This window comes from Panthera onca, chromosome C2 (assembly GCF_046562875.1).
Source record: "Panthera onca isolate mPanOnc1 chromosome C2, mPanOnc1 haplotype 2, whole genome shotgun sequence".
Taxonomy (NCBI): Eukaryota; Metazoa; Chordata; class Mammalia; order Carnivora; family Felidae; genus Panthera; species Panthera onca.
Genome location: NC_138347.1, coordinates 106,299,704 through 106,324,828, shown reverse-complemented (window position 1 = coordinate 106,324,828; position 25,125 = coordinate 106,299,704). Strand labels below are relative to the sequence as shown.

At 39.0% G+C, this 25,125-nt stretch overlaps 1 protein-coding gene across 1 annotated transcript in view; it reads right to left on the bottom strand.

Moving 5' to 3' along the window:
- Positions 1–8,524: 8,524 nt before the first annotated feature.
- Positions 8,525–25,125, bottom strand: part of RARRES1 (retinoic acid receptor responder 1) — a 65,297-nt gene continuing 48,696 nt past the window's right edge. Inside the window, exons 8-9 of the mRNA XM_081790150.1 lie at positions 9,913–9,975; positions 8,525–9,351 (exon numbers count right to left, since the gene is read on the bottom strand). Coding sequence (XP_081646276.1) covers positions 9,202–9,351; positions 9,913–9,975 — 213 coding nt within the window. The 3' untranslated portion in view covers positions 8,525–9,201. The remainder of the gene's footprint in view (positions 9,352–9,912; positions 9,976–25,125) is intronic.

The window sequence follows — 25,125 nt, the reverse complement described above, 5'->3', positions numbered from 1 at the left end:
GAGAGTAATGAGAATCTTTTTTTTTTTCCTTTAGATTAGCAGGAAAAAATAATGTGGAACTAAGTCATTGGGCTTAGCAAGTCTTGGTAAAAATGTGGGTGAGTACTCTCGGTTTTAGTGATCCGTTTCCTCCCAGAGATGGTCTTGGTTTTCCTTTGTCTCTTTTGTGTCTTTTGTGTCATTTGTTATGAAAACAATCATAGGGCAGAAAGCAGGCATAGGTTCTAGAAGCCTGCTGTTTGAGCCAACCTCACAGAATGATGAAATAATGGTTCTTATCAGACTGCTGTCTGTTTAGATAGACTTTGCTGTGGGTTAATGTGCACATGAGGGAATGGCTGTTGCCAGAGGAAATCTTGGAAGCCAAAGCTTCAAAATGGGTGGGCATGGGTTGAGCACTTAAAAGCTGCTAGAGTGCTCACCACCGAACTCAGGGACTCCCCTATGTTAGGAAAGTTGGTCACAGAACAGGTTAGATTGACAGTAAGTCATCTGCCAAACACTACACAATCCACAACCGCACGGCACATCCCTCCTGGGTATTTGGCTCTGAGAGACCCAACACTAAGCTAAAGCTTAGAAAGACCAGACGAGATTTTCCCTTTTATTCTGTCATATGTCCTAAGAGCTTGACTTTGTGGTCAGTAAGAATATCCTCTCTGGTCTTCGCCGCCTGGATGGTACTTACTGGGGGCACCTTGGTGGCCAAATAGACCTGGGTTCTGATATGTGCAGTTACAAGCAGCACTTTGTACTTTTTACAAGAACTTTGGCTGTGCCAGTTCTCAAGGGGAGTTTCTCATAAAACGTCCTGGTCCATAAGGTCCTGAGCCTTTGTTGTCTCGTCCTTCATTGCTTGTTAGTGTTGGAAAATTCCATTGTAGTTGTTCCTGCCTGGTGTCACAGATTAGCAGATCTATTCATTTTTGTCGGAGACCGGCAACACCATTTTCACTACAGCATCCTTACTGCCTGTGCAACAAAGTCCTTTGCTTAATTAGATAATTTGGGGGAGTAAACTTTTGTATGACAGGGGTTGCGTCATCTATGCCCTGTCTAGGGACACATCTTGCACCTTTGATTAAGCCATAAAAGGTCTTATTGTTTTGAGTTGCTACTGAAATTAATAAGATCCTACTTGTCAGTGTCCAGAAGAGAGATCCTTTGAATTGGCTAAATTTGAAAGAAAAAAATTATTTATGGAGAGTTCTTGATTATCTGATTAGTGTAATGACTAACCTGAGGGACTCCCTGGATGAAATGAAAAAAAAATTAGACTTAAGACATTAATGTCCAGGGGCGCCTGGGTGACTCGGTTGAGCGTCCAACTTCAGCTCAGGTCATGAGCCCCCAGTTTACCAGTTCAAGCCCCGCATCGGGCTCAGTGCTGACAGCTCAGAGCCTGGAGCATGCTTTGGATTCTGGGCCTCTCTCTCTGCACCACCTCCCACCTTACTTGTGCATTCTCTCTCTCTCTCTCTCTCTCTCTCTCCCCCCCCCCCCAACCTCTCTCAAAAAAAAAAAAAGGACATTAGTGTCTACATCCAACATAAATTCGCTTTTTTAAAATCCAGCCCCATCTGCCTGTGTTAACTTTCCCTAGAAGATTTACAGAGAACACTCTGGTCTAATCTCTAGTTTTAAAGTAGGCTACTCAGGCTAGTCGTGCAAACGCTGAAAGCTAGAAAGGGAATTCAGCAGAATCACCTGGGACAGGCCATAGGGCTCGCTTTGCTGCAATCAGGCTCTTTCAGCTTTAGGCATTTCTGCGCAGTGACCTTCACAGATGTATCCTAGACCCCGCCATTATAAAAACTGCATGTCTCCTGAACAGCAGCAGATCCTGTGAATTAAAAAGCCTTTTTTCCCCCACTTTCAGAAGATCCTACCAAATTTAGAGAAGAATTAGATTAATGGTTATTTACAACCCCACTCACAGAGACCTTGACTGGCTTCTAAGGTGAGTTCTACCACCCCATGATTATACTATGGTTATTAGTCCAGGCAGTCCCCTGGAGAAACCCTCCCTTCAGAGAGGAAACAGAAGACCAAAATTTCTCATGGCCCTCCTACAAATGAATTGGGGAAGACCAATTTTCAGGCACTAATAGAAGCCAAGGTTAAATTCTATACTCAGAAAAAAGGCTTTTGTTAAAATGCTTGATACAGATTTTACAAAGGCATAATAAATCTTTTGATTCCCTTTTTAGTTGAAAATCTTCCTGCTATGAAAAACTAAAACTTTAATTAAAAAGGCAGATCAGGGTGCCTGGGTGGCTCAGTCAGTTAAGCATCTGACTCTTGATTTTGGTTCAGGTCATGATCTCACGGTTCATGGGATCCCAACCCCCCTCTGACAGCACACAGCCTGCTTGGGATTCTCCGTCTCCCTCTCTCTCTCTGCCCCTCCCCTACTTTATCTCCAAATAAATAAGAAAATAAAAACTTTTAAAAAGGAAAAGGCAGGTCAACCCATAGATATTTAGGCTATAATTCATTTCTTTGAGGGACTTGGAAACAACAGTCTTTGTCTTACACATTGCTACAAAACCAGAAATGGAACTCTAGAAACCATTCAGGCCCACCCTGGGTTTTTTTTTTTAGGTTTGAATTTTAATTCTAGTATAGTTAGAATATAGTATTATATCAGTTTCAGGTGTACAATATAGTGACTCAACAATTCTACACATTACTCAGTGCTCATCATGGTAAGTGAACTCTGATCCCCTTCACCTATTTCACCCATCTGCCAACCCACCTTCCCTCTGGTAACCATTATTGTTCTCAGTTCTCTATAGTTAAGTGTCTGTTTCTTGGTTTGTCTCTTTTTTTTCTTCTTTGCCATCTGTTTATTTCCTGAATTCCATATGAGTGAAGTCATATGGTATTTGTCTTTCTCTGATTTCTCTTAGCATGATACCCTCTAGCTCCACCCATGTCATTGCAAATGGCAAGAATTCATCCTTTATTACTAAATGATATTGCTACGTGTGTGTACTACCTCTTCTTTATCCATTCATCTTCCAAGTGTTGGCTATTGTAAATAATGCTGCTATAAACATAGGGGTGTGTGTACTCTTTTGAATTAGTGTTTTTATATTTATGGGGTAAATACCCAGCAGTGCAATTACTGGATCATAGAGTAGTTCTATTTTTAACTTTCTGGAGAAACACCATAGTGTTTTCCAAAGTGGGTATACCGGTTTGCATTCCCACTAACGGTGCACAAGGGTTTTTTTTTCTCCACATTCTCTCCAACACTTGTTGTTTCTTGTGTTTTTTATTTTAGCCATTCTGACAGGTGTGAGGTGATATCTCATTGTAGTTTTGATTTGTATTTCCCTGATGATGAGTGATGTTGAGCATCTTTTCATGTATCTGCTGGCCATCTGGATGTCTTTTTGGAGAAATGTCTGTTCATGTCTTCTGCCTGGTTTTAATTGGATTATTTGTTTTTGGGGTGTTGAGTTGTATCAGTTCTTTATATATTTTGGATACTAACCCTTTATCCGGTGTGTCATTTGCAAATATCTTTTCCCATTCAACAGTTTGTCTTTTAGTCTTGTTGCTTATTTCCTTTGCTGTGCAGAATCTTTTTATTTTGATGTAGTCCCAATAGTTTATTTTTGCTTTTATTTCACCGGAGATAGAATTTTAAAAAGGGAAAAGAGGCATTTTTGAAATAAAAACTGCTAAAAAGGCTGTTATGCTGAGACTCTGGCACCTGTGATAGGAAGCCAGTATATCTCAGGGTGCCTAGGTGGCTCCGTCGGTTAAGCGTCCAACTCTTGATTTCTGCTCAGGTCCTGATCTCGCAGTTGGTGAGATAGAGCCCGCGTCTGGCTCTGCGCTGGCAGCTCCGAACGTGCTTAGGATTCTCTCTATGCGCCTCCCTTGCTTGCTCATGTTCTCTGGCTCTCTCTCATAAATAAATAAAATTATTTTTTTAAATGTTGTGAAAGGTTTATAGCAAAAGAAGCTCTGGAAAGGAATTTTATTTGTGTCCAGTACTGGCTAAGATTAAAATAAATTTCCTTAAGGATGTGTTTTATCAAAAGTACACTGTTGCAAAATTAGAATTTGGTTTTTCTCTGTTGAAAACAGGGGCACATGGGTGGCTCAGTAAGGTTGCCTCAGGTCATGGTCTTGTGGTTCATGAGTTTGAGCCTGGTGTCAGTCTCTGTGCTGACAGCTCTGAGCCTGGAGCCTGCTTCAGCTTCTGTGTCTCCCTTTCTCTCTAACCCTCCCCCTCCTTGCACTCTCTCTCTCTCAAAAATAAACATTAAAAATAAAAAAAATTTTAAAAGGAAAACCTTTTCTTAAGTTCCTGATTTGCTTTTTATAAAATTTGTATACAAAGTTTTCCTTTACTTTTAATGTAATCTGCCTAGAAAAACAAAGATTCTATGTTTTGTCTCTGTTGGGTCTTTGATTATCAAAAAACCCAAGTCTCGTCTTACTATTAAAAGAGCTAAGCTTTACTCACAACTATATAACCTTCTGCACTTGCCTTTGAAATCTTTTATCACTTTGGTTAAACAGACAAGTATGGTTTCAGAATGATCTGTGAGCCTATTTAATCAAATGTTCAAACCTTCTGCTATTTTTTGAGAAACTTGCCAGGATTAAAGTCTAAAATGAAGTCTTTTGACCACAACCTTTTTTTTTTTTTTTTCCTTAACATTTATTTAGTTTTGAGAGAGCATGAGCATGAGCAAGGGGAGGGGCAGAGAGAGGGAGAGAGAATATGAAGCAGGCTTCAGGCTCTGAGCTGTGGCTCGAACCCACGAACTGTGAGATCATGACCTGAGCCTGTCTGACACTTAACCGACTGAACCAGGTAGGTGCCCCTCTTTTGACCACAATCTAACTGAAATATTCCAGAGGGCCCACGGAACATTTCAGAAGATCTGTTCTCCATATAAAAAAGTAGGTATTAAGCTAATTGGGCTTATTTATCATGTTCAGTTACATTGGAAGAATTGTCAAAGAAGTGATACTAAACCTTCTTAGATTATATTTGTGTAGATATGTTATTAAAATGTTTTAAAAGTTGAATGAAATCTTATATGTGCTAGTATGTTATTATCTTGATGTGTTAGTTGTCACAGCAATAACCAAATTTATTCGTCAAATGCATTACAATTCATTCTAATCAGATATTTTACCATGGCCATTTTTTTTCAACATTTTTTTAAATGTTTTTATTTTTTGAGAGAGAATGAGAAGGGGAGAGGTGGAGAGGGAGGGAGACAGTGGATCCAAAGCAGGATCTGCACTGACAGCACAGAGCCTGATGTGGGGCTCAAACTCACAAACCATGAGATCATGACCTGAGCTGAAGTCAGACACTTACCAGACTGAGCCACCCAGGTGCCCCTCATCATGGCCATTTTTAAATATTCTCTCATATACAAACAATTCTACTTTTACTTAGATGCTTTTACAAAAGCTTCCTGCAGATGGGTTTCATCTTCAGTGAGACTTGTGGAAACAATTCTGAGTACAGGTTTCTGATGACCTTAAGATTATAAAACTGAACTGGGTAAGAATTTCTGGAACTAGTGGAAAAATTGGATTCAAGCAGCAGAAGAAATAATAACATAAGCCTGAATGAACTGAAGAGGATGATTATAATTTCTATGACATTTTTATTAGAACCATTAGTGATTTTTTTAATGTTTTGGGTTTTTTTTTTTTTCAAATTTAAGGGAAGTTTTTCTCTTACACTATGACTTACAGCAATTTGATAAATGTTTCAATTTGTTCACAAAGGTATATTTTATCTTTTTTTCCCCCTACCTGATTGTTCCAGAGTTCCTAAACTCTCAGTGCGTATTCTTACATTTTCATAATTTTTATTTCCATAAGTTCAGTAAAAATCTGTTCTCCTTGTAACAGGACACAATTGGAAACATTGGTTATATTACCAAGGTTTTCACTGAAATGTCATATTTGAGGGAGACATGCATAGACTCAGACATGACCAGAACAGCTTTAAGGTTGACTGTATGGAATAAAGCTCCTTAGAAAAAGCTGGATACAGGTTTCCCAAGCAGTCTAAGTAAAGAAGGTCACTTCGTGGGGCGCCTGGGTGGCGCAGTCGGTTAAGCGTCCGACTTCAGCCAGGTCACGATCTCGCGGTCCATGAGTTCGAGCCCCGCGTCAGGCTCTGGGCTGATGGCTCGGAGCCTGGAGCCTGTTTCCGATTCTGTGTCTCCCTCTCTCTCTGCCCCTCCCCCGTTCATGCTCTGTCTCTCTCTGTCCCAAAAATAAAAAAAAATAAAAAAAATAAAAGTTGAAAAAAAAGAAGGTCACTTCGTTGCAGGTGCAAGAACCTCAGGATTCTTTGGGGACCTCAAGAAGAGAGGACTTAACCCCAGACGATAGGTATTACAGGCGAGGTCTGATGGCAAATATTTGGCTTGGCCTCTGGGCCTTCAAAGGCTGTTAAAAGTTCAGTCAGAAATTTAAAAAAAAAAAAAAAAAAAAAAAAAAAAAAGGGGGCGCCTGGGTGGCTCAGTTGGTTGAGCGTCCGACTTCGGCTCAGGTCACGATCTCACAGTCTGTGAGTTCGAGCCCCGCGTCGGGCTCTGTGCTGACAGCTCAGAGCCTGGAGCCTGCTTCAGATTCTGTGTCTCCCTCTCTCTCTGCCCCTTCCCCGTTCATGCTCTCTCTCTCTGTCTCAAAAATAAATAAAAACATTAAAAATTTAAAAAAAAAAAAAAAAAAGTTCAGTCAGAGATTCCTTACAAAAAGTTTAAGCAAAGCAGATTTAAAAGAGTCTGTATGATCCATCACTATTCTTGCTGTACTTCTGTAAATAATCAAGCCAAGTTTATTGAAACTATATTTATTCTGCAAATAAATTAGCCTTACTCTGGTAAAAATAAGGGTGAATATAGAGGGAAGAATTTTATTTCACTAACACACCTTTGTGTAAATTAGATTCGAATACAGTTCATTATAAACTGGACTAGATCCTGATTCCTTTTAGTTTCCTCTAGTGCCTGGCTACTGCCCTTCAAATGAGCAAATGAATGTCTTCTGTTTTTTTCCCATCCTTTTGACTTGGAATCATTTGAGAATTAAAACTTCTTTTTCTTGAAGCCCTGCCAACTGAATAGCAGATCACCATAACAGCTCATATATAATCTTCATGCCTGTTGTTCTATGGGCCACACAAAACCATCACCAGAAACATGCAAACTACAAAGAAAATCTGTCACATTGCCAGACCTGCCCTAAAAGCATCTATCTGAAGATGCTTTAAGCCTGCATCTAGAAATCCTCTTGACTAGCTACCCTCAGAACTCAGAAATGGGTTCACAATTTGGTTCAATCGTTAACCATTGTTTTTCTTTTATTTCCATAAAAGTGCCTCTTATTACATGAGTATTTGAACCATAGGCTTAACGTTGAGAAGACACCTGTGTTCTGAAATGAGTTTAAGTTGGTTGACCTATTGTCAGTATTAAGACACTGATTCAACAAGAAGGAATAGTCTACCAGCTCAACTTGTAATGTGTGAAACTTCCAGGGAAGCTTTGGTGGAAGGAACTGTAGGAGCCAAGGACAGGCCGCCCCAAAATGTCCTACTGTGGTATATTATTTTAAGTAAAAATTACTTAAGACCATCCAGGAGAGACACTGGGATCCCCTTCTGTCTTCCTGAAAGCAGGAAATAAATTCCCCCATGTGAAAAGGAAATAAATACCCTTCCTATATCACAAGGTAAAGAGACATCCTTATCAGAGATAGGAAATTTAGAGCAAAGAAGTCTGTACAGAAAACGTTTGTTACTTGTTACTGACTACCTGAACCCAAATTGTTTAGAATTCCTTATTAATTGGGGTGCCTGGGTGACTCAGTCGGTTAAGTGTCCTACTTCAGCTTAGGTCATGATCTCACGGTTCGTGAGTTCAAGCCCTGCATCTGGCTCTGTGTTGACCACTCGGAGCCTGGAGCCTGCTTCAGATTCTGTGTGTCTCTCTCTCTCTGCCCCTCCCCTGCTCACACTCTAACAGTTAAAAAAAAAAAAAAAAAAAAGAATTCCTTAGCAATTGAAACTCCCAAAGTTTTCTTTGTCCTGTCAAGTCCTTCTAGATTTATACTCTGTCTTTAAAGGATAAAAATTGACTGCCTTCATTTCTTTAGGTCTCAAGTGCATTATTGAGCCTCTCTGCACATGTAGTAAAACTGTTTTATTTTCCTCCTGTTTATCTTCTCCTTTAATTCTTAGACCAGCTGGAAGAACCTTGATGGGTATAAAAAAATTTAAATTCTCCCCCTACAAAGGATAGGAATTTTGAGAGGCAAATGATGGCTACGTTTCCTGGATCACTTCTTCCTGCCTTGGGAGGTACTCCACTGAATTTGATTACGGTACATATTATATTTACTTTTATAAATTAATTTAGGCCAACACTGGGGTGCAAATTGTCATTATAGATGAAAATTGTACATATTTGATAGAATTTCAGTTACATCACCATTCCATTTAATACATTTGCAGACACTCCGCTTTATCCATGAAACACTTTATTTATAAAATTTGAATTAAGCAATATTAAGAGTTCATTTAATTCAGTTTAGCACAAATTTTGCTTATGGATACAAATCTCTATAAACACACACTGAACACATTTTATATAGAAAAGTAGATATCAAAAAAAATACTTGCTTGAAATGATAAAAAAAAATTAAAGTTTGTTCTAAACTGGTATTATTTTCCCTGCAATTTGCTTTCATTGAACTATATTATATTTTTTATATACTAAGTAGAAGGAATTTAGCAACAGAAAATAGTTGGCTTTGCTATGTTCAAAGTAATGAGAAATACAGCTTTAAAGGTAAGACCATCAATTTTTGTTTTGCTAAATACTTACTGATCCAATTACAGTATATACCAATTGATTGTTCTTTTACATTTTAGGGCTGAAACCCTAAGAAACTTGTGGAGTAAACTGTTTAGCGCTGAGCAGAGTTCAGTATGCCTGTGTTCCCAGAATTAACAAAATAAACCAAACCAATCGAAAAACAAAAACCCCAGCATCTTTTAATTGTTAAGTATTATAATTGCAGGCTTTCTAAAAAATATTAGAATACTTTATACCTTTCCTATTTTGCCAGAATAATGATTTACACTATTTAATAGAGTCATTTTGTTTAGAATTTGGTATAAGCAGACCTTTTTTCTTTTCAGAAATTATTGAGCTCTGTTGGTGCCACAGCTGAACCTTCTTCAGTTCCAGAGGCTTCTTCTGGTGTCTGTAGCTCTTGACAGTGGTACTTCACTTTAAGTGGTTTGCCAGGGTACCAGACCAAGTGAATACGACAAGGAATGATTTCCTGGAAAATAAGAGTTCTAAAGTACTACGATCTGCAAAAATTTCTGGCAAAAGCATTTCTGTATCAGAGGAGTGCTGACAATACTGACTCCGTCTTTGACCCTCCGTCTTGCTCATGTCTGTGCACTGACCTCCCTCAGGAACATGTTCCAGGCCCCTTGGAGGTAATATGCCCTGCCCCAAGTGCAGGAAGGCTTGTCTTGATCTCCCCTAATGTTTTGGTAACTAGCAGAGCTTGCCTAGTGCCCATGCCCCCAACCCTGATGGTACCACGAGGTCTGTGAAAATATTAGACCGCTGACCTCACCACAGTGACCTCTGCACATCCCCTTGCTCTATAAAATCTGTGCACTAACAGTTCAGACTTTGCAGAGAACAGCTGCGCAGCGCCTCGGTCATCACCTGCCGATCCTCCCGTCAGTAAGTCACCCTGACTAAAACTCCGTGTAAACTGGGTGCAGCTGCCTGCTGTTTTTTGGTCTCCAAGTGCCTTCTCAGTTTGTATGATACTTTACTGTTTCCCTCCTCTACCTTCTAACCTACATACAATTCTGTGTTTTACCTGTGTTGAGAATTCATGGAGTAGAACGGTATAATCAAAATCAATTGCATCGTCATTTGTTTTCTAGAGAAAGAAAAAGAGAATTAGTGTAATAAACGGGATAGATTTATATTAGTTCAGAGTTTGGAGGGCTTCTATCATTATAAATTCTTGTTTGAACGAGTGCCTTGAATCTCCTGCTGCCTCTTCAATCCTAGCCTCAGCTCCTTTAGTAGTAGCCTGCAGGCAAATATGAAAGCCAGGGTTCCTTACTGTTTTGTCACCAAGTTAGATGCAAATCTAGTTGACTATCTTACTATCACTTGTTCTAATATGTATGGCTAAGTCCTGTGGGAGTAGGGAGAATCTTTGGACAGCCTTTGGAGTCTAAATACTGTAGATGCACCTGCATTTGTAGGTCAACACCAATATGCCAGACACCTGGACAAGGGGCAGGGCAGGTGGCATTCTAAAATGCCACCATGGACCAAGTTCTGTGCTAAAAACTTTATACATTCGTCATGTAATTCTCTGTCTTGTAAGAATATGTACTGCGAGCCTGGCTTTACAGGGGAAGTAACTTGAGGTTACAGCTGGTAAATGAAAAATGGGGATTTGAACCCTGATTTACAATTTTCCTTTTAATTTAAATTCAGGTTAGTTAACATATAGTGTAATAATGGTTTCAGGAGTAGAGTTGAGTGACTCATCACATACATAAAACACCCAGTGCTCATCCCAACAGGTCCCCTTCTGAATGCCCATCACCCATTCATCCCACCCCACCCCCTTTTCCCCTCCAGCAACCCACATTCCTTAAGCACTGCTTCTAAAACCTGTATGCTGGATATTTATAGGTAGGCAGGCAGACTATTTACCAGGTATTTGTATAGTTTAAAAATTGGTTTTACTTATAAACTTGAAGTATTTTCTCAAGCCAATACCTTTTTATTCTGTTTTGGAAAATAGTAATCCTGAAGAAAATTCTAGCGATGTCTAGAGTTTAGGCAAATCCTGAAACGATGGGTTTCCAACTTAATTTTATAAACTCTATTGCTAAATACACAGTGTTACATATTTTTTAATATAAAAGCTTGGATTATTATAATGCTTTTAAACCCTGTACCATTTAATTAAGACCTTCCTCAATAACATTATTAAACCTTTACAGTTTTGGTTTTATAGATTCTGCCTCCTCCAGGAGGAAGCACTCTTACCTCAAGCCCAAAAGCAGGGCTTATTAAAAAAACCAGAGAACGGGACACTGCACATCCCAGCCTGGCAAAGTATTCCCGGGTTGGGCTGCCCCCACCAAGTCAAGCTCTGCCGAGTAGTTATTTTTAATGTTATTCAGATATAATCTCCTTGGCTTCTATTCAAATTATCACAAATGCCCAAAGCCTTATAATCCAAATTGATGATTTCCTGTCACATTTTCCAGTAATTCAGCACTTTCTTCTTCCTAGAGGCCGACTGGAAGTGTTTTGTTTGTTCCCTCTTCCTTACTCGTGATCTCCACCACAACCAGTGTGGTTTTAGTTGAGTCAGTAGGCTTATATTATTAGTATATGCTATCCAAAGTAGACTTCTTAGTCGAATAAATAAGGTAGATAACAAGGTTTCTATAATGCACCCTTGGCTAGCGGGAGCCTCTAGGTAGGGGAAGGCCTTGGGCTGACTGCTAGTGCGCGAAATAGTTTGGGGTGCTGATAGTGATTGGACGGTGGATAGTGTATGGACAGATAAGAGTTAGAACAATGCTCACTTTTCCTTTTCTCAATTCATACTTAAAGGTTAAGCGTGTAGGGAAAGTCCTCATCTGTTTTGTTTTGTTTTCCTAGCCACCAAATACCTCCCTTGCCCTTGGCACGGTCCTTATGGCATTAGGAATAACACCCGCTCTTCATTTCCAAAGTAGTAACTGTGCCAGTCAGATGGGTCTTACTTCGTATCTGTATTTTAGTCATTACCCCCTCTTCTTTCAGGCCTTGTTCATTTGGAACTGTGAGTTTGTAAGCCTGCACTTCCTTACACTGTTGCATTAAAAGGAGACTTTAACCCTGAGTGTAAAGGTAATAATTCCCACCCTTTAAAAAGCTTTTGAAAAACTATAATCTCTATACTTTGCTAAGCCACAGGGCACCTGCAGTCACTTCCTGCCTCTGTGTTGTCTTGGCTTTATCAGCCCCACCACCTTCCTGTAGCTCGTCTGCTAGAACAGTATATAGATCTGATCTCAGTGACTTTTTAAACACTGTTTCTTGTTTTGCTTGTTGCTGCGTTGCTTCTTTTGTGCATTGCTTCTTTTCCTGAGAGATCATGAGAATCCTTAGTGGCTACCAAATAGCAAAATCCGAACATCTATGTGGATACGTGCATACTTTTCTTTAAGGAAACTGACAAAATAGGAAAGAGTATCCAGTGGAGAAAAGAAAGTGTCTTCAGCACATGGTGCTGGGAGAACTGGACAGCAACATGCAGAAGAATGAAACTAGACCACTTTCTTACACCATACCAACCTCAAAATGGATGAAAGACCTATGAGACAGGAAACCATCAAAACTCTAGAGGAGAAAGCAGGCAACAACCTCTTTGACCTCACCCACAGCAATTTCTTGCTCGACACACCTCCAAAGGCAAGGGAATGAAAAGCAAAAATGAACTATTGGGACCTCATCAGGATAAAGGGCTTCTGCACAGCAAAGGAAACAATCAATAAAACTAAAAGATAACCGATGGAATGGGAAAAGATATTTGCAAATGACATATCTAAATGTGTATCAACTTTGAAATCAAATTTACCAAGTGATTCAGTGATTTAGATTTTTGTTAATTTCAAAGACTTCAGTAAATTTGTTAATCCTCACTTAATAGGTCCTAAGAGTTGAAGTCATCTGCCTTGGGTGGCACAGCAAGCCAGTAACATTACTCAATTATTAGTTGTCTAAAACCAAAATCCCACAGGGTTAAAAAAAAAAAAAAAAAAAAAGCTAAATTTCCTAAGTGATGGTTCTCCCTCTGCATTTAAAAAAAATTTTTTTTAATGTTTTTAATTTATTTTTGAAGGAGAGACAGAGACAGAGCATGAGCGGCGGAGGAGCAGAGAGAGAGGGAGACACAGAATCTGAAACAGGCTCCAGGCTCTAAACTGTCAGCACAGAGCCCGACGTGGGGCTCGAACTCACAAACTGTGAGATCGTGACCTGAGCCGAAGACGGATGCCCAACCGACTGAGCCACCCAGGCGCCCCCTGCATTTTTGTTTTCTTAACTCTACAATTACGTCGGTCCCAATTTGGGTGAGTGATATTAATGGACACATGATAGACATCAAAGGCCAGCTACAAGACAGAAATGGAGCTGCTGTATCTGGCCATACTGTGTCCCGGTGGTTGTTAGTTTGGTAGTGTGTTATGTACAATGGCAAATGAAAAGAAAGCACTGACATTAAAAGATCCTAAGGAGCAGGGAAGATGCCAGAGTGGGAGGACCCTGAGCTCCCTAATGTCATGGACACATCCAAGCAACAACCACATGTGTTACAGCTCACTCTGAAAACAACCTGAAGCCTGCAGAATAGAGCTTCCACAGCTGGTTGTAGAGAGGAGGCCACATCAAAAAGGCCAGCAGAGGGGCGCCTGGGAGGCTCAGTCAGTTAAGCATCTGATTTTGGCTCAGGTCATGATCTCACAGTTCGTGATTTCGAGCCCCACGTCGAGCTTGCTGCTGTCAGTGCAGAGCCTGGAGCCTGCTTCGGATTCTGTGTTTCCCTCTCTCTTGACCCCTCCCCTGCTTGTGCTGTCTTTCTCAAAGATGAATAAATAAACATTTATTAAAAAATGTTTAAAAATAAACAAAAAGAAAGACGAGCAGAGGTGGAGACACAGTTGGGAAGCAGACCTGACATGACTAAGCACAAATGACAGGGATATCACAAGCACAGAAGAGTGAAAGGATCAGACCCCACACCAGGCACCCCTGGCCCTGGGCATCCACCCTGGAAAGAGTCTCCATAACATTTACCTATGAAATAAGTGGGGCTTAACTCTGGGAAAGATGGAGGGGCCACAGGAAATAAAGTCTCTGCCCTTCAAGAGCCAAGATGCTAAATAATAAGGCCAAGACATAGCACAAAAGGAGCACTTTGCAAAGCACCTGGCATCTATGTGAAGGGGATTTAGTGACTGATTTTAGGACATAGGCCAAAGGGACAGGGATCTACAGAAGATTTCTCCAGGAACAAAAGTGGTGGGTGTCATTTTCTTGTCCTCCTCAGCCTAGACATTCAGATGCTTGTGGGAGCCAGTTCTGATCCTTTCCATCTACTTCGCCAGGACCATGTGCCCAACCTGGAGTTCCTTTGTAGACCCACCCAGCAGGCAATGCTGGTGAGGACCAGTGCCCCCTCAAAGTGATTCCTACCCTGGGGAGGGGAGACAGAGATAACCCTACAAACCAGCATACCCACACTTCCTGGGGCTGGGCCTCTCATCTGTGCAGGGAGAAAGCCCCCTCGCACTTTGTGTGCCTATAGCTTGTGCAATGGTTAATTGCATACAGCCATGCTGAGGGCCAGCCCTGCCCACTAGTGATCCCACAGCCACTATAGACAGGACTCTCAACAGCATGAAGAGCAAACCTTGCCCAGTGTGCCCACAATAGGCAAAACAGGTCACTGCACCAGCTGGGCTGAGGGCCAGCCCGGATCACTGGCATGCCTACAGCAATCACATCTTGGCAAAAAACAGGTGTGCACACAGCCCACACAGGAGGACATCCCTGGAGCATGTGATTTTGAAGATGGATTGGGGGGATTGTGCTACAGGATATCACAGGACTGCTTCTATACAAGGCCACTACGTTCAAGCCCCAAAAGACTTAGACAAAATGAGGAGATAGAGGAATATATCCTAACTATAAGACAAAAACCACAAAAACTTAAGTGACCATCAACTTAATACAGCTATATATAATGTATGTATAATATATATATTATACATATGTATGTGTTTATATATATATATATATATATATATATATATATATATATATATATATAAAATAAACATTAATACCACGGTAACCACAAATCAGAAACTTGTAATAGATACACAGAATGAAAGAGAAAGCAATTCAAGCATAATACTAAAGAAAACCATTAAACCACAGGGGAAGAGAGCAAGAGCAGGAACACAGAGAACTACAAAAACAACCAGAAAACAATAAACAAAATAGCAATAAGTACATGTCCATCAATAATTACTTTAAATATAAATGTTCTAAAGGCTCCAGTCAAAAGATAGAGAGTGACTAAGTGGATAAAAAAGCAAGACCCATCTATACTCCACGTACAAGAGACTCACTTCAGACCTAAACACACAAGCAGACTGAAAGTGAAGAGATGAAAAATAATATTAAATGCAAATGGAAGCAACAAAAAAGCCAGGGTAGCAATACTTAGACAAAATAGACTTTAAAACGAAGACTGTAGCAAGAGACAAAGAAGGACATTACATAATCAATTCCACAAGAGCATATAACATTAGTAAACATCTATGCAACGAATATAGGAGCATGTAAATACATGAAGCAAATATTAGCAGACATAAAGGGAAAACACAATAATAGTAGGGAACTTTCACACCCCACTTACGTCACTAAATGTATCATCCAGACAGAAAATCAATAAGGAAACAGGTTTTGATCAACATATTAGACCAGATGGATTTAAATTGTTGAGATTTGTTTTGTGGCCTAAAATGTGGTCTATACTAGAAAACGATTTGTGTACATCCAAATTATGTTTTTGGATGTAATATTCTGTGTACACAGAACAAAGCTCAAAGTCATTAGAAGGAAATAAAGACTAGACGGAAATAAGAAAAAAAAAAATAGAAAAGATCAATGAAGCCAAGACCTGGTTCTTTGGAAAGATAAACAAAATTCATAAACCTTTAGCCAAGCTCATTAACAAGTAGAGAAGACTCAAATAAATTAGAAATGAAAGAATAAGTGACACCACATAAATACAAAAGTTTATAAAAAAATACTAAGAAAAATTAAATGCCAACAAATTGAACAACCTAAAAAAATGCGTAAATTCCTAGAAAAATACAATCTTCCAAAACTGAATCAGGAAGAAATAGAAGTCAGAAGAGACTGATAACTAGTAACAAAATTGAATCAGTTAAAAAAAAAAAAAATCACCCCACAAGCAAAAGTCCAGGACCAGAAGCCTTCATAGGTGAATTCTACCAAACACTTGAAGAATTAATACGAATTCTCCTCAAACTATTATAAAAAATAGAAGGGGAGGGACAACTGGCAAGTTAATCTGAGTCTAGAATTATCCTGATGCCAAAACCAGACACTACAAGAAAAGAAAACTATAGGTCAATATTCCTGATGAATATAGATAGAAAAATAACAAAATATCAGCAAACTGAATTCAACAATACATTACAAGGATCATTCAGGGGGAGGGGCCAAGATGAAGGAACAGCATGGAAGTTTTTTTTTATGTCTGTCGTCCCTGAAATGCAGCCCGATCAACACTAACCATCTTGCACACCTAGAAAACTGATTTGAGGATTAACACAACAATCTGCCCAACCTGAACCACAGAACTTGGCAGGTACACAGCATGGAGAGGTGAACTAGGGGAGAGAGAAGCCACAGAGGGCAGGGAGCTGTTTTTGCTTGTGGAGAGAGGACGGAGATGGGGAGAGAATGGGAAAAGCTCTGCCCACACACACCCAAAAGCAGCTGGACAGAAAGTGGAAAAGTGGAAATAGCTGCAGGGACTGAACAAAAAAAAAGAAAGGAGAGGGTCTAAATTCCATTAAGACTCTACAAACAGGGGGAGCACAGAGTCTGAAACTCCACAGCTTGATACCCGGTGGTGCTCTGCTCCTGGGGATTCGCCCTTCCCACCAGAGAGTGAGGTCCAAGGGGTCTTCGGGCCACACAGGGGAGAGGCAGTTCCCCTGCTGGGAGGACATTTGGTAAAGGCTGTGTGGCTACTCCAGAGGCAAACGTCCCAGCGGACCCCAGAGAACCACCATATTCATTGGTGCTAGAAGAAGGATGTTAACGGGAAAGCCTGGTGCCAGACATGTGTTGTGATTTTCCATAAACCCTGAAACGCTGCTGCTACAAGACCACACTAACTTTTTCTGGGGCAGACTGGCACCCAGCCGCAGTCTCTGGGCATTGGCAGCAGTGCAGTCTCGTCAGTGTTCCTGGGGGTGGGCCAGCACCTGGCCATTGCTCAGTGAGACCGTCCCCCAAAGGTCTGAGTGGGTCAAAGCCGCAGTCCCTTGGAAGTGAGGGTTTGGGAAACAGCCCATTTGAGATAAAACTCAGGAGAGAGGTGCTGTGTGGCAGGCTGACTGCTTGGTCACAGACAGTATAGAAGTGGGGAGTGGATGGAAGCTGGAGACAAAGGAGGGATGCCCGATTGCCAGTTGTGGAGAGCACAGAGTTCCAATACTAGAGGCTGGGTAGCTGGGTGACGCCATTTTCACTCCTCCCACACATGCGCATACACGCCTACACTGCCACAGCAATCCACCCCAGTAAGCTGAGCAGTGCCATCTAGTGGATAATGGAGTCATTACACTAAACCCCATCCAACTTGGCCAACAGCACTCTTGACAAACACAAGTCTCTCTGCCTGCTTAGTTTATGGGCTATAAAGTGCTTCATAGCTTGACTTCTACGGGAAACCTGCTGTAATTTCAATTGTATTTCATTGTTTGCTGGTCCTTTTATTCAACATTTTTTCTTATTCTTGAATACAGAAAGAAAAAAATATATATTTTTATTTTCCATTTTTATTAAAAAGATTTTTCTTTAATTTTTTTCTACTATATGTTTTACTTTTGTAAATTTTTAAATTCTACTTTGCTTTCATTTCATTTTATTATATTTTATTGTAGTCATTTTTAAAATTTTTCAAATGTTTTCCTTTTTTCTTTTCTTTTCTCATCTTTCCCTTTATCTCTAATCTATCAAGCTTCTTTCAACAACCAGACCAAAACACACCTAGGATCTAGCATCCTTCATTTGATTTCTTTCTGTTGTTTTTAATTTTTAATTTTTTTACTTTATTAATTCCTTTTCTTCCTCCAAAATGATGAAACAAAGGAATTCATCCATAAGAAAGAACAGGAAGAAATGACACCCAGGGACTTAACACAGATACAAGCAAGATGTCTGAACCAGAATGTAGACTCATGATAAAAAGAATACTAGCTGGGGTTGAAAATAGATTAGAATCCATTTTTGTGGAGATAAAAGACATAAAAGCTAGTCAGGATGAAATAAAAAATGCTATAACTGAGCCGCAATCTCTAATGGATGCCACAGCGGCAAGGATGGATGAGGCAGAGCAGTGTATCAGCAATACAGAGGACAAACTTATGGAGAATAATGAAGCAGAAAGAAAGAAGGAGACTAAGGCAAAAGAGCATGAAATAAAAATTAGAGAACTCAGTGACTCATTAAAAAGGAATAACATCAGAATCATAGGGGTCCCAGAAGATGAAGAGAGAGAAAAAGGGGTAGAAAATATTTATGTGAGCAAATCATAGCAGAAAATGTTCCTAACCTGGGGAGACACAGACATCAAAATCCAGAAAGCACAGAGGAATCCCATTAGATTTAACAAAAATCAACCATCAACAAGGCATACCATAGTCAAATTCACAAAATACTCAGGCAAGGAAAGAATCATGAAAGCAGCAAGGGAAAAACAGTCCTTAACCTACAAGGGAAGACAGATCAGGTTCGCAGCAGACTTATCCACAGAAACTTGGCAGGCCAGAAAGGAGTGACAGGATATATTCAATATGCTGAATTGGAAAAATATGCTGCCAAGAATTCTTATCCAGCAAGGCTGTCAGTCAAAACAGAAGGAGAGATAAAGAGCTTCCCAGACAAACAAAAATTAAAGGAGTTTGTGACCACTAAACCAGCACTGCAAGAAATTTTAAGGGAGACTCTCTGAGAGGAGAAAAGATGGAAAAAAAAAAAAAAAAAAAAAAAAAGACCAAAAGCAACAAAGACTGGAAAGGACCAGAGGATACACCATAAACTCCAACTCTACAAGCAACATAATGGCAATAAATTCATATCTTTCAGTACTTACTCTAAACATCAATGGACTAAATGCTCCAATCAAAAGACATAGGGTAACAGAATGGATAAGAAAACAAGACCCACCTATATGCTGTTTACAAGAGACCTACTTTAGACCTGAAGATACCTTCAGATTGAAAGTAAGGGGATGGAGAACCATCTATCATGCTAATGGTCGCCAAAAGAAAGCTGGAGTAGCCATCCTTAATATCAGATGATCCAGATTTTAATATAAAGACACTAACAAGGGATAAAGAATGTCATTATATCATAATTAAGGGGTCTATTCACCAAAAAGACCTAACAGTTGGAAACATGTATGCTCCAAACATGGAGGCACCCAAATATATAAATCAATTAATCACAAACATAAAGAAACTCATTGATAATAATACCATAATAGTAAGGGACTTCAACACCCCACTTACAGCAATGGACAGATCATCTAAACAGAAAATCAGCAAGGAAACAATGGATTTGAATGACATACTGGACCAGATGGACTTAACAGATACATTCAAAACATTTCATCCTAAAGCATCAGAATACACATTTTTCTCCAGTGCACATGGAACGTTCTCCAGAATAGATCACATACTGGGACACAAATCAGCCTTCAACAAGTACAAAAAGATCAAGATTATATATACCATGCATATTTTCAGACCACAACGCTATGAAACTTGAAATCAACCACAAGAAAAAATTTGGAAAGATAAATACTTCGAGACTAAAGAACATCCTACTAAAGAATGAATGGGCTAACCAAGAAATTAAAGAGGAAATTAAAAAGTACATGGAAGCCAATGAAAATGATAACACCACAGCCCAAAACCTCTGGCACGCAGCAAAGGCAGTCATAAGAGAAGTATATAGCAATCCAGGCCTTCCTAAAGAAGGAAGGTCTCAGATACACAACCGAACCTTACACCTCAAAGAGCTGGAAAAAGAATAGCAAATAAAACCCCAAACCAGCAGAAGACAGGAAATAATAAAGATTAGAGCAGAAATCACTGCTATTGAAACCAAAAAAAACAAAAAACAAAAAACAGTAGAACACATCAGTGAAACTAGGAGCTGGTTCTTTGAAAGAATTAACAAAATTGGTAAACCCCTAGCCAGTTTGATCAAAAAGAAAAAGAAAAGGACCCAAACAAATAAAATCAAGAATGAAAGAGTAGAGATCACAACCAACACCGCAGAAATACAAACAATAATAAGAATATTGTGAGCAATTACAGGCCAATAAAATGGGCAATCTGGAAGAAATGGACAAATTCCTAGAAACATATACACTACCAAAACTGAAATAGGAAGAAACAGAAAATTTGAACAGACACATAACCAGTAAAGAAATTGAATTAGTAATCAAAAATCTCCCAAAAAACGAGTCCAGGGCTGGATGGCTTTACAGCATAATTCTATCAAACATTTAAAGAAGAGTTAATACCTATTCTCTTGAAGCTGTTCCAAAATATAGACATGGAAGGAAAACTTCCAAACTCTTTCTATGAAGCCAGCATTACCTTGATTCCGAAACCAAAGACCTCACTAGAAAGGAGAACTATAGACCAATTTCCCTGATCCACATGGATGCAAAAAATCCTCAACAAGATACTAGTCAACCAATCCAACAATACATTAAAAGAATTGTTTACCATGACCAAGTGGGATTTATACCTGGGATGCAGGGATGGTTCAATTTCCTCAAAACAATCAATGTGATACATCACATCAATAAAAGAAAGGACAAGAACCACATGATCCTCTCAATAGATGCAGAGAAAGCATTTGACAAAATACAGCATCTTTTCTTGATAAAAACCCTCAAGAAAGTAGGGATAGAAGGGTCATACCTTGAGATCATTCAAGCCACATATGAAAGATCCACTGCTAGTGTCATCCTCAGTGGGGAAAAACTGAGAGCTTTCCCCCTAAGGTCAGGAGCACAACAGGGGTGTCCACTCTTACAACTGTTATTCAACATAGTGTTGGAAGTCGTAGCCTCAGCAATCAGACAACACAAAGGAATAAAAGGCATCCAAATCAGCCTGAAGGAGGTCAAACTTTCACTCTTTGCAAATGACATGATACTCTACATGGAAAATCCAAAAGATTCCTCCAAAAACTGTTAGAACTGATCCATGAATTCAGTAAAGTTGCAAGATATAAAATCAATGCACAGAAATCTGTTGCATTTCTATACACTAATAATGAAGCAACAGAAAGAGAAATCAAGGAATCGATTCCATTTACAACTGCACCAAAAACCATAAAATACCTAGGAATAAATCTACCCAGAGAGGTGAAAAATCTGTATACTGAAAACTATAGAAAGCTTATGAAAGAAACTGAAGAAAACACAAAAAAAATGGAAAAATATTCCATGTTCCTGGATTGGAAGAACAAACACTGTTAAAATGTAGATACTACCCAAAGTAATCTACATATTCAATGCAATCCCTATCAAAATAACACCAGCATTCTTCACAGAGCTAGAACAAACAATCCTAAATTAAAAAAATTAATGTTTTTATTTATTTTTGAAGGAGAAAGAGAGACAGAGCATGAGTGGGGTAGGAGCAGAGAGAGAAAGAGGGAGACACAGAATTCAAAGCAGGCTCCAGGTTCTAAGCTGTCAGCACAGAGCCCGATGCAGGGCTTGAACTCATGAACTGTGAGATCATGACCTGAGCCAAAGTCGGACACTTAACCAACTGAGCCACCCAGGTGCCCCAATCCTAAAATTTGTATGGAACCAGAAAAGACCACGAATAGCCAAAGCAATCTTGAAAAAGAAAACCAAACCTGGAGGCATCACATTCCCAGACTTGAAGACATATTACAAAGCTGTAATCATGAAGACATAAGATACTGGCACAAAAACAGACACTCAGATCAATGGAACAGAATAGAGAACCCAGAAATGGACCCACAAACATATGGCTAACTAATCTTTGACAAAGCAGTAAACAATATCCAATGGAATAAAGACAGTCTCTTCAGCAAGTGATGCTGGGAAAACTGGACCACTTTCTTAACACCATACACAAAAATAAACTCAAAATGGATGAAAGACCTAAATGTAAGACAGGAAGCCATGAAAATCCTCTAGGAGAAATCAGGCAAAAACCTTTGACCTCAGCCACAGCAACTTCTTAATCAACGTGTCTCCAGAGGCAAGGGAAACAAAAGTAAAAATTAACTATTGAGATCTCATCAAAATAAAAAGCTTCTGCCCAGCAAGGGAAACAATCAGCAAAACTAAAAGTTAGCAACTGACAGAATGGGAGAAGACATTTGCAAACAAAGGGTTAGTATCCAAAATCTATAAAGAACTTGACAAACTCAACACACAAAAAAACAAATTATCCAGTGAAGAAAAGTGCAAAAGATGTGAGCAGACAATTCTCCAAAGAAGACATCCAGATGGCCAACAGACACATGAAAAAAATCCTCAACATTAATCATCATCAGGGAAATACAAATCAAAACGACAATGAGATACCACCTCACACCAGGCAGAATGGCAACATTAACTCAGGAAACAACAGATGTTTGTGAGGATGCAGAGAGAGAGGATCTCTTTTGCGCTGCTGGTGGGAATGCAAATTGGTGCAGCCACTCTGGAAAGCAGTATGGAGGTTCTCAAAAAAATAAAAATAGAACTACTCTATGACCCAACAATCATACTACTAGGTATTTATCTAAAGGATACTGGTGTGCTGTTTTGAATGGGGCACATGTTTATAGCAGCTCTATCAGAGTACAGAAATAGCCCAAATGTCGATTGATAGATGAACGGATAAAGAAAATGTGGTGTATATATACAATGGAATATTACTCAGCAATCAAAAAGAATGAAATCTTTCCATTTGCAACTACATGGATGGAACTGGAGGTTATTATGCTAAGCAAAATTAGAGAAAGACAAATATCATATGACTTCACTCATATGAGGACTGTAAGAGACAAAACAGATGAACATAAGGGAAGGGAAGCAAAAATAATATAAAAACAGGGAGGAGGACAAAACATTAGAGACTCTTAAATATGGAGAACAGAAGGTTACTAGAGGGGTGGTGGGAGGGGGATTGGCTAAATGGGTAAGGAGCATTAAGGAATCTACTCCTGAAATCATTGTTGCACCATATGCTAATGAACTTGGATGTAAATGAAACAATAAATAAATTTTTTAAAAAAGGATCATTTATCACAGTCAAGTGGGATCTATTCCAGAGATGCAAGGGTGGTTCAGTATTTTTAAATCAATGTTAACTCGTTAACAAGAGGAAGGATAAAAACCATATATTATCACTCCAACAGATGCAGAGAAGATATCTGGCAAATTCAACATCTGGTCATGATAAAAAACCTCAACAAAGTAGGCTTAGAGAGAACATACCTCAACATAATAAAGGTCACATGTGAAAAACCCACAGCTAACATCATACTCAATAGATCAGGAAGAAGAGAAGGATGTGCAGTCTCACCACTTTTATTCAGCATAAAGTCACATGAAGTCCTAGCTGCAGCAATCAGGCAAGAAAAAGAAATAGAAAGCATCCAGCTTGGTAAGGAAGAAGTAAAACTTTTGATATTTTAAGATAACCTGATACTCTATATAAAAAGACCTTACAGACTCCACCAAAAAACTATTAGAACTTAGAAATAACTTAAGTAAATTTGTAGGATACAAAATTAATATACAGAAATCTGTTGCATTTGTCTACACTAATAAGGAATTAGTAGAAAGCAAAATTAAGAAAATAATTCCACTGATGATTGCACCAAAAGAATAAAGTACATAGGAATTGATTTAAATAAGGAATTGATTTAAACAAGATTTCAGATATACTCTGAAATCTACAAGACATTGATGAAAGAAATTGAAGATGTAACAAATGGAAAGATATATATCTTCATGAATTGGAAGCATGAGTATCATTAAAATGTCCCTAATACCCAAAGCAATCTACAAATTCAATGCAATCCCTATCAAAATACCAACAGTATTTTTCACAGAACTAGAATAACCTTAAATTTTATTTGAAACCACAAAGTACCCCAAATAGCCAAAGCAATCTTGAAAAAGAACAAAGATTTAAATATCTCAATTCCAGATTTCAAGATATGCTACACAGCACAATATTCAGAACAGTATGGTATTAGCACAAATATAGACACATACATCAATGGAACATGATAAAATGCCCAGAAATAAACCCACACTTATATGGTCAGTTAATCTACAACAAAGAAAGCAAGAATATACAATGGGAAAAAGACAGTCTTTTCAAAAAATGAAGCTGGGAAAATGAGATAGCTACATGCAAAAGAATGAAACTTGAGCTTTTCTACACCATAAACAAAAATATATTCAAAATGGATTAAAGACCCAAAAATGTGAGACCCGAAACCATAAAACTCCTAAAAGAAAACATAACAATTAACAAAACAAAAAGGCAACCTACTGAATGGGAGAATATTTCTACATGATTTATCCAATAAGGGGACTCATTCAACTCAACACCAAAAAACCCCACAAAATACAAAACAAAACAAACACCTCCAACATTCCAATGAAAAAAAATGGGCAGAAGAGGGGCATCTGGGTGGCTCAGTCTGTTAAGTGCTGGACTTTTCATTTCAGCTCAGGTCATGATCTCACAGTTTGTGACTTCAAGCCCCATGTTGGGTTCTGTGCTGATAGCACCCCCCCTCCCCCAAACATTTTTTAAAACCGGGTAGAGGACATGAATAGACATTTCACAAATAGACCTACAGATGGCCAATGGACACATGAAAAGATGCTCTACATCACTGATCAACAGGGAAATTCAAATCAAAACCACAATGATAGATACCACCTCACACCTGTCAGAATGGCTAGTATCAAAATGTTGGTGAGGATGTGGAGAAAAGGCAACCATCACGCACTGTTGGTGGGAATGTAAGTTAGTGCAACCACTGTGAAAACAGTATGGAAGTTCCTCAAAAATTTAAAATAGAAATACCATACGATCCAATAATTCCACTCCTAGATATTTACCCAAACAATATGAAAACATTAATTTGAATAGATAAATGCACC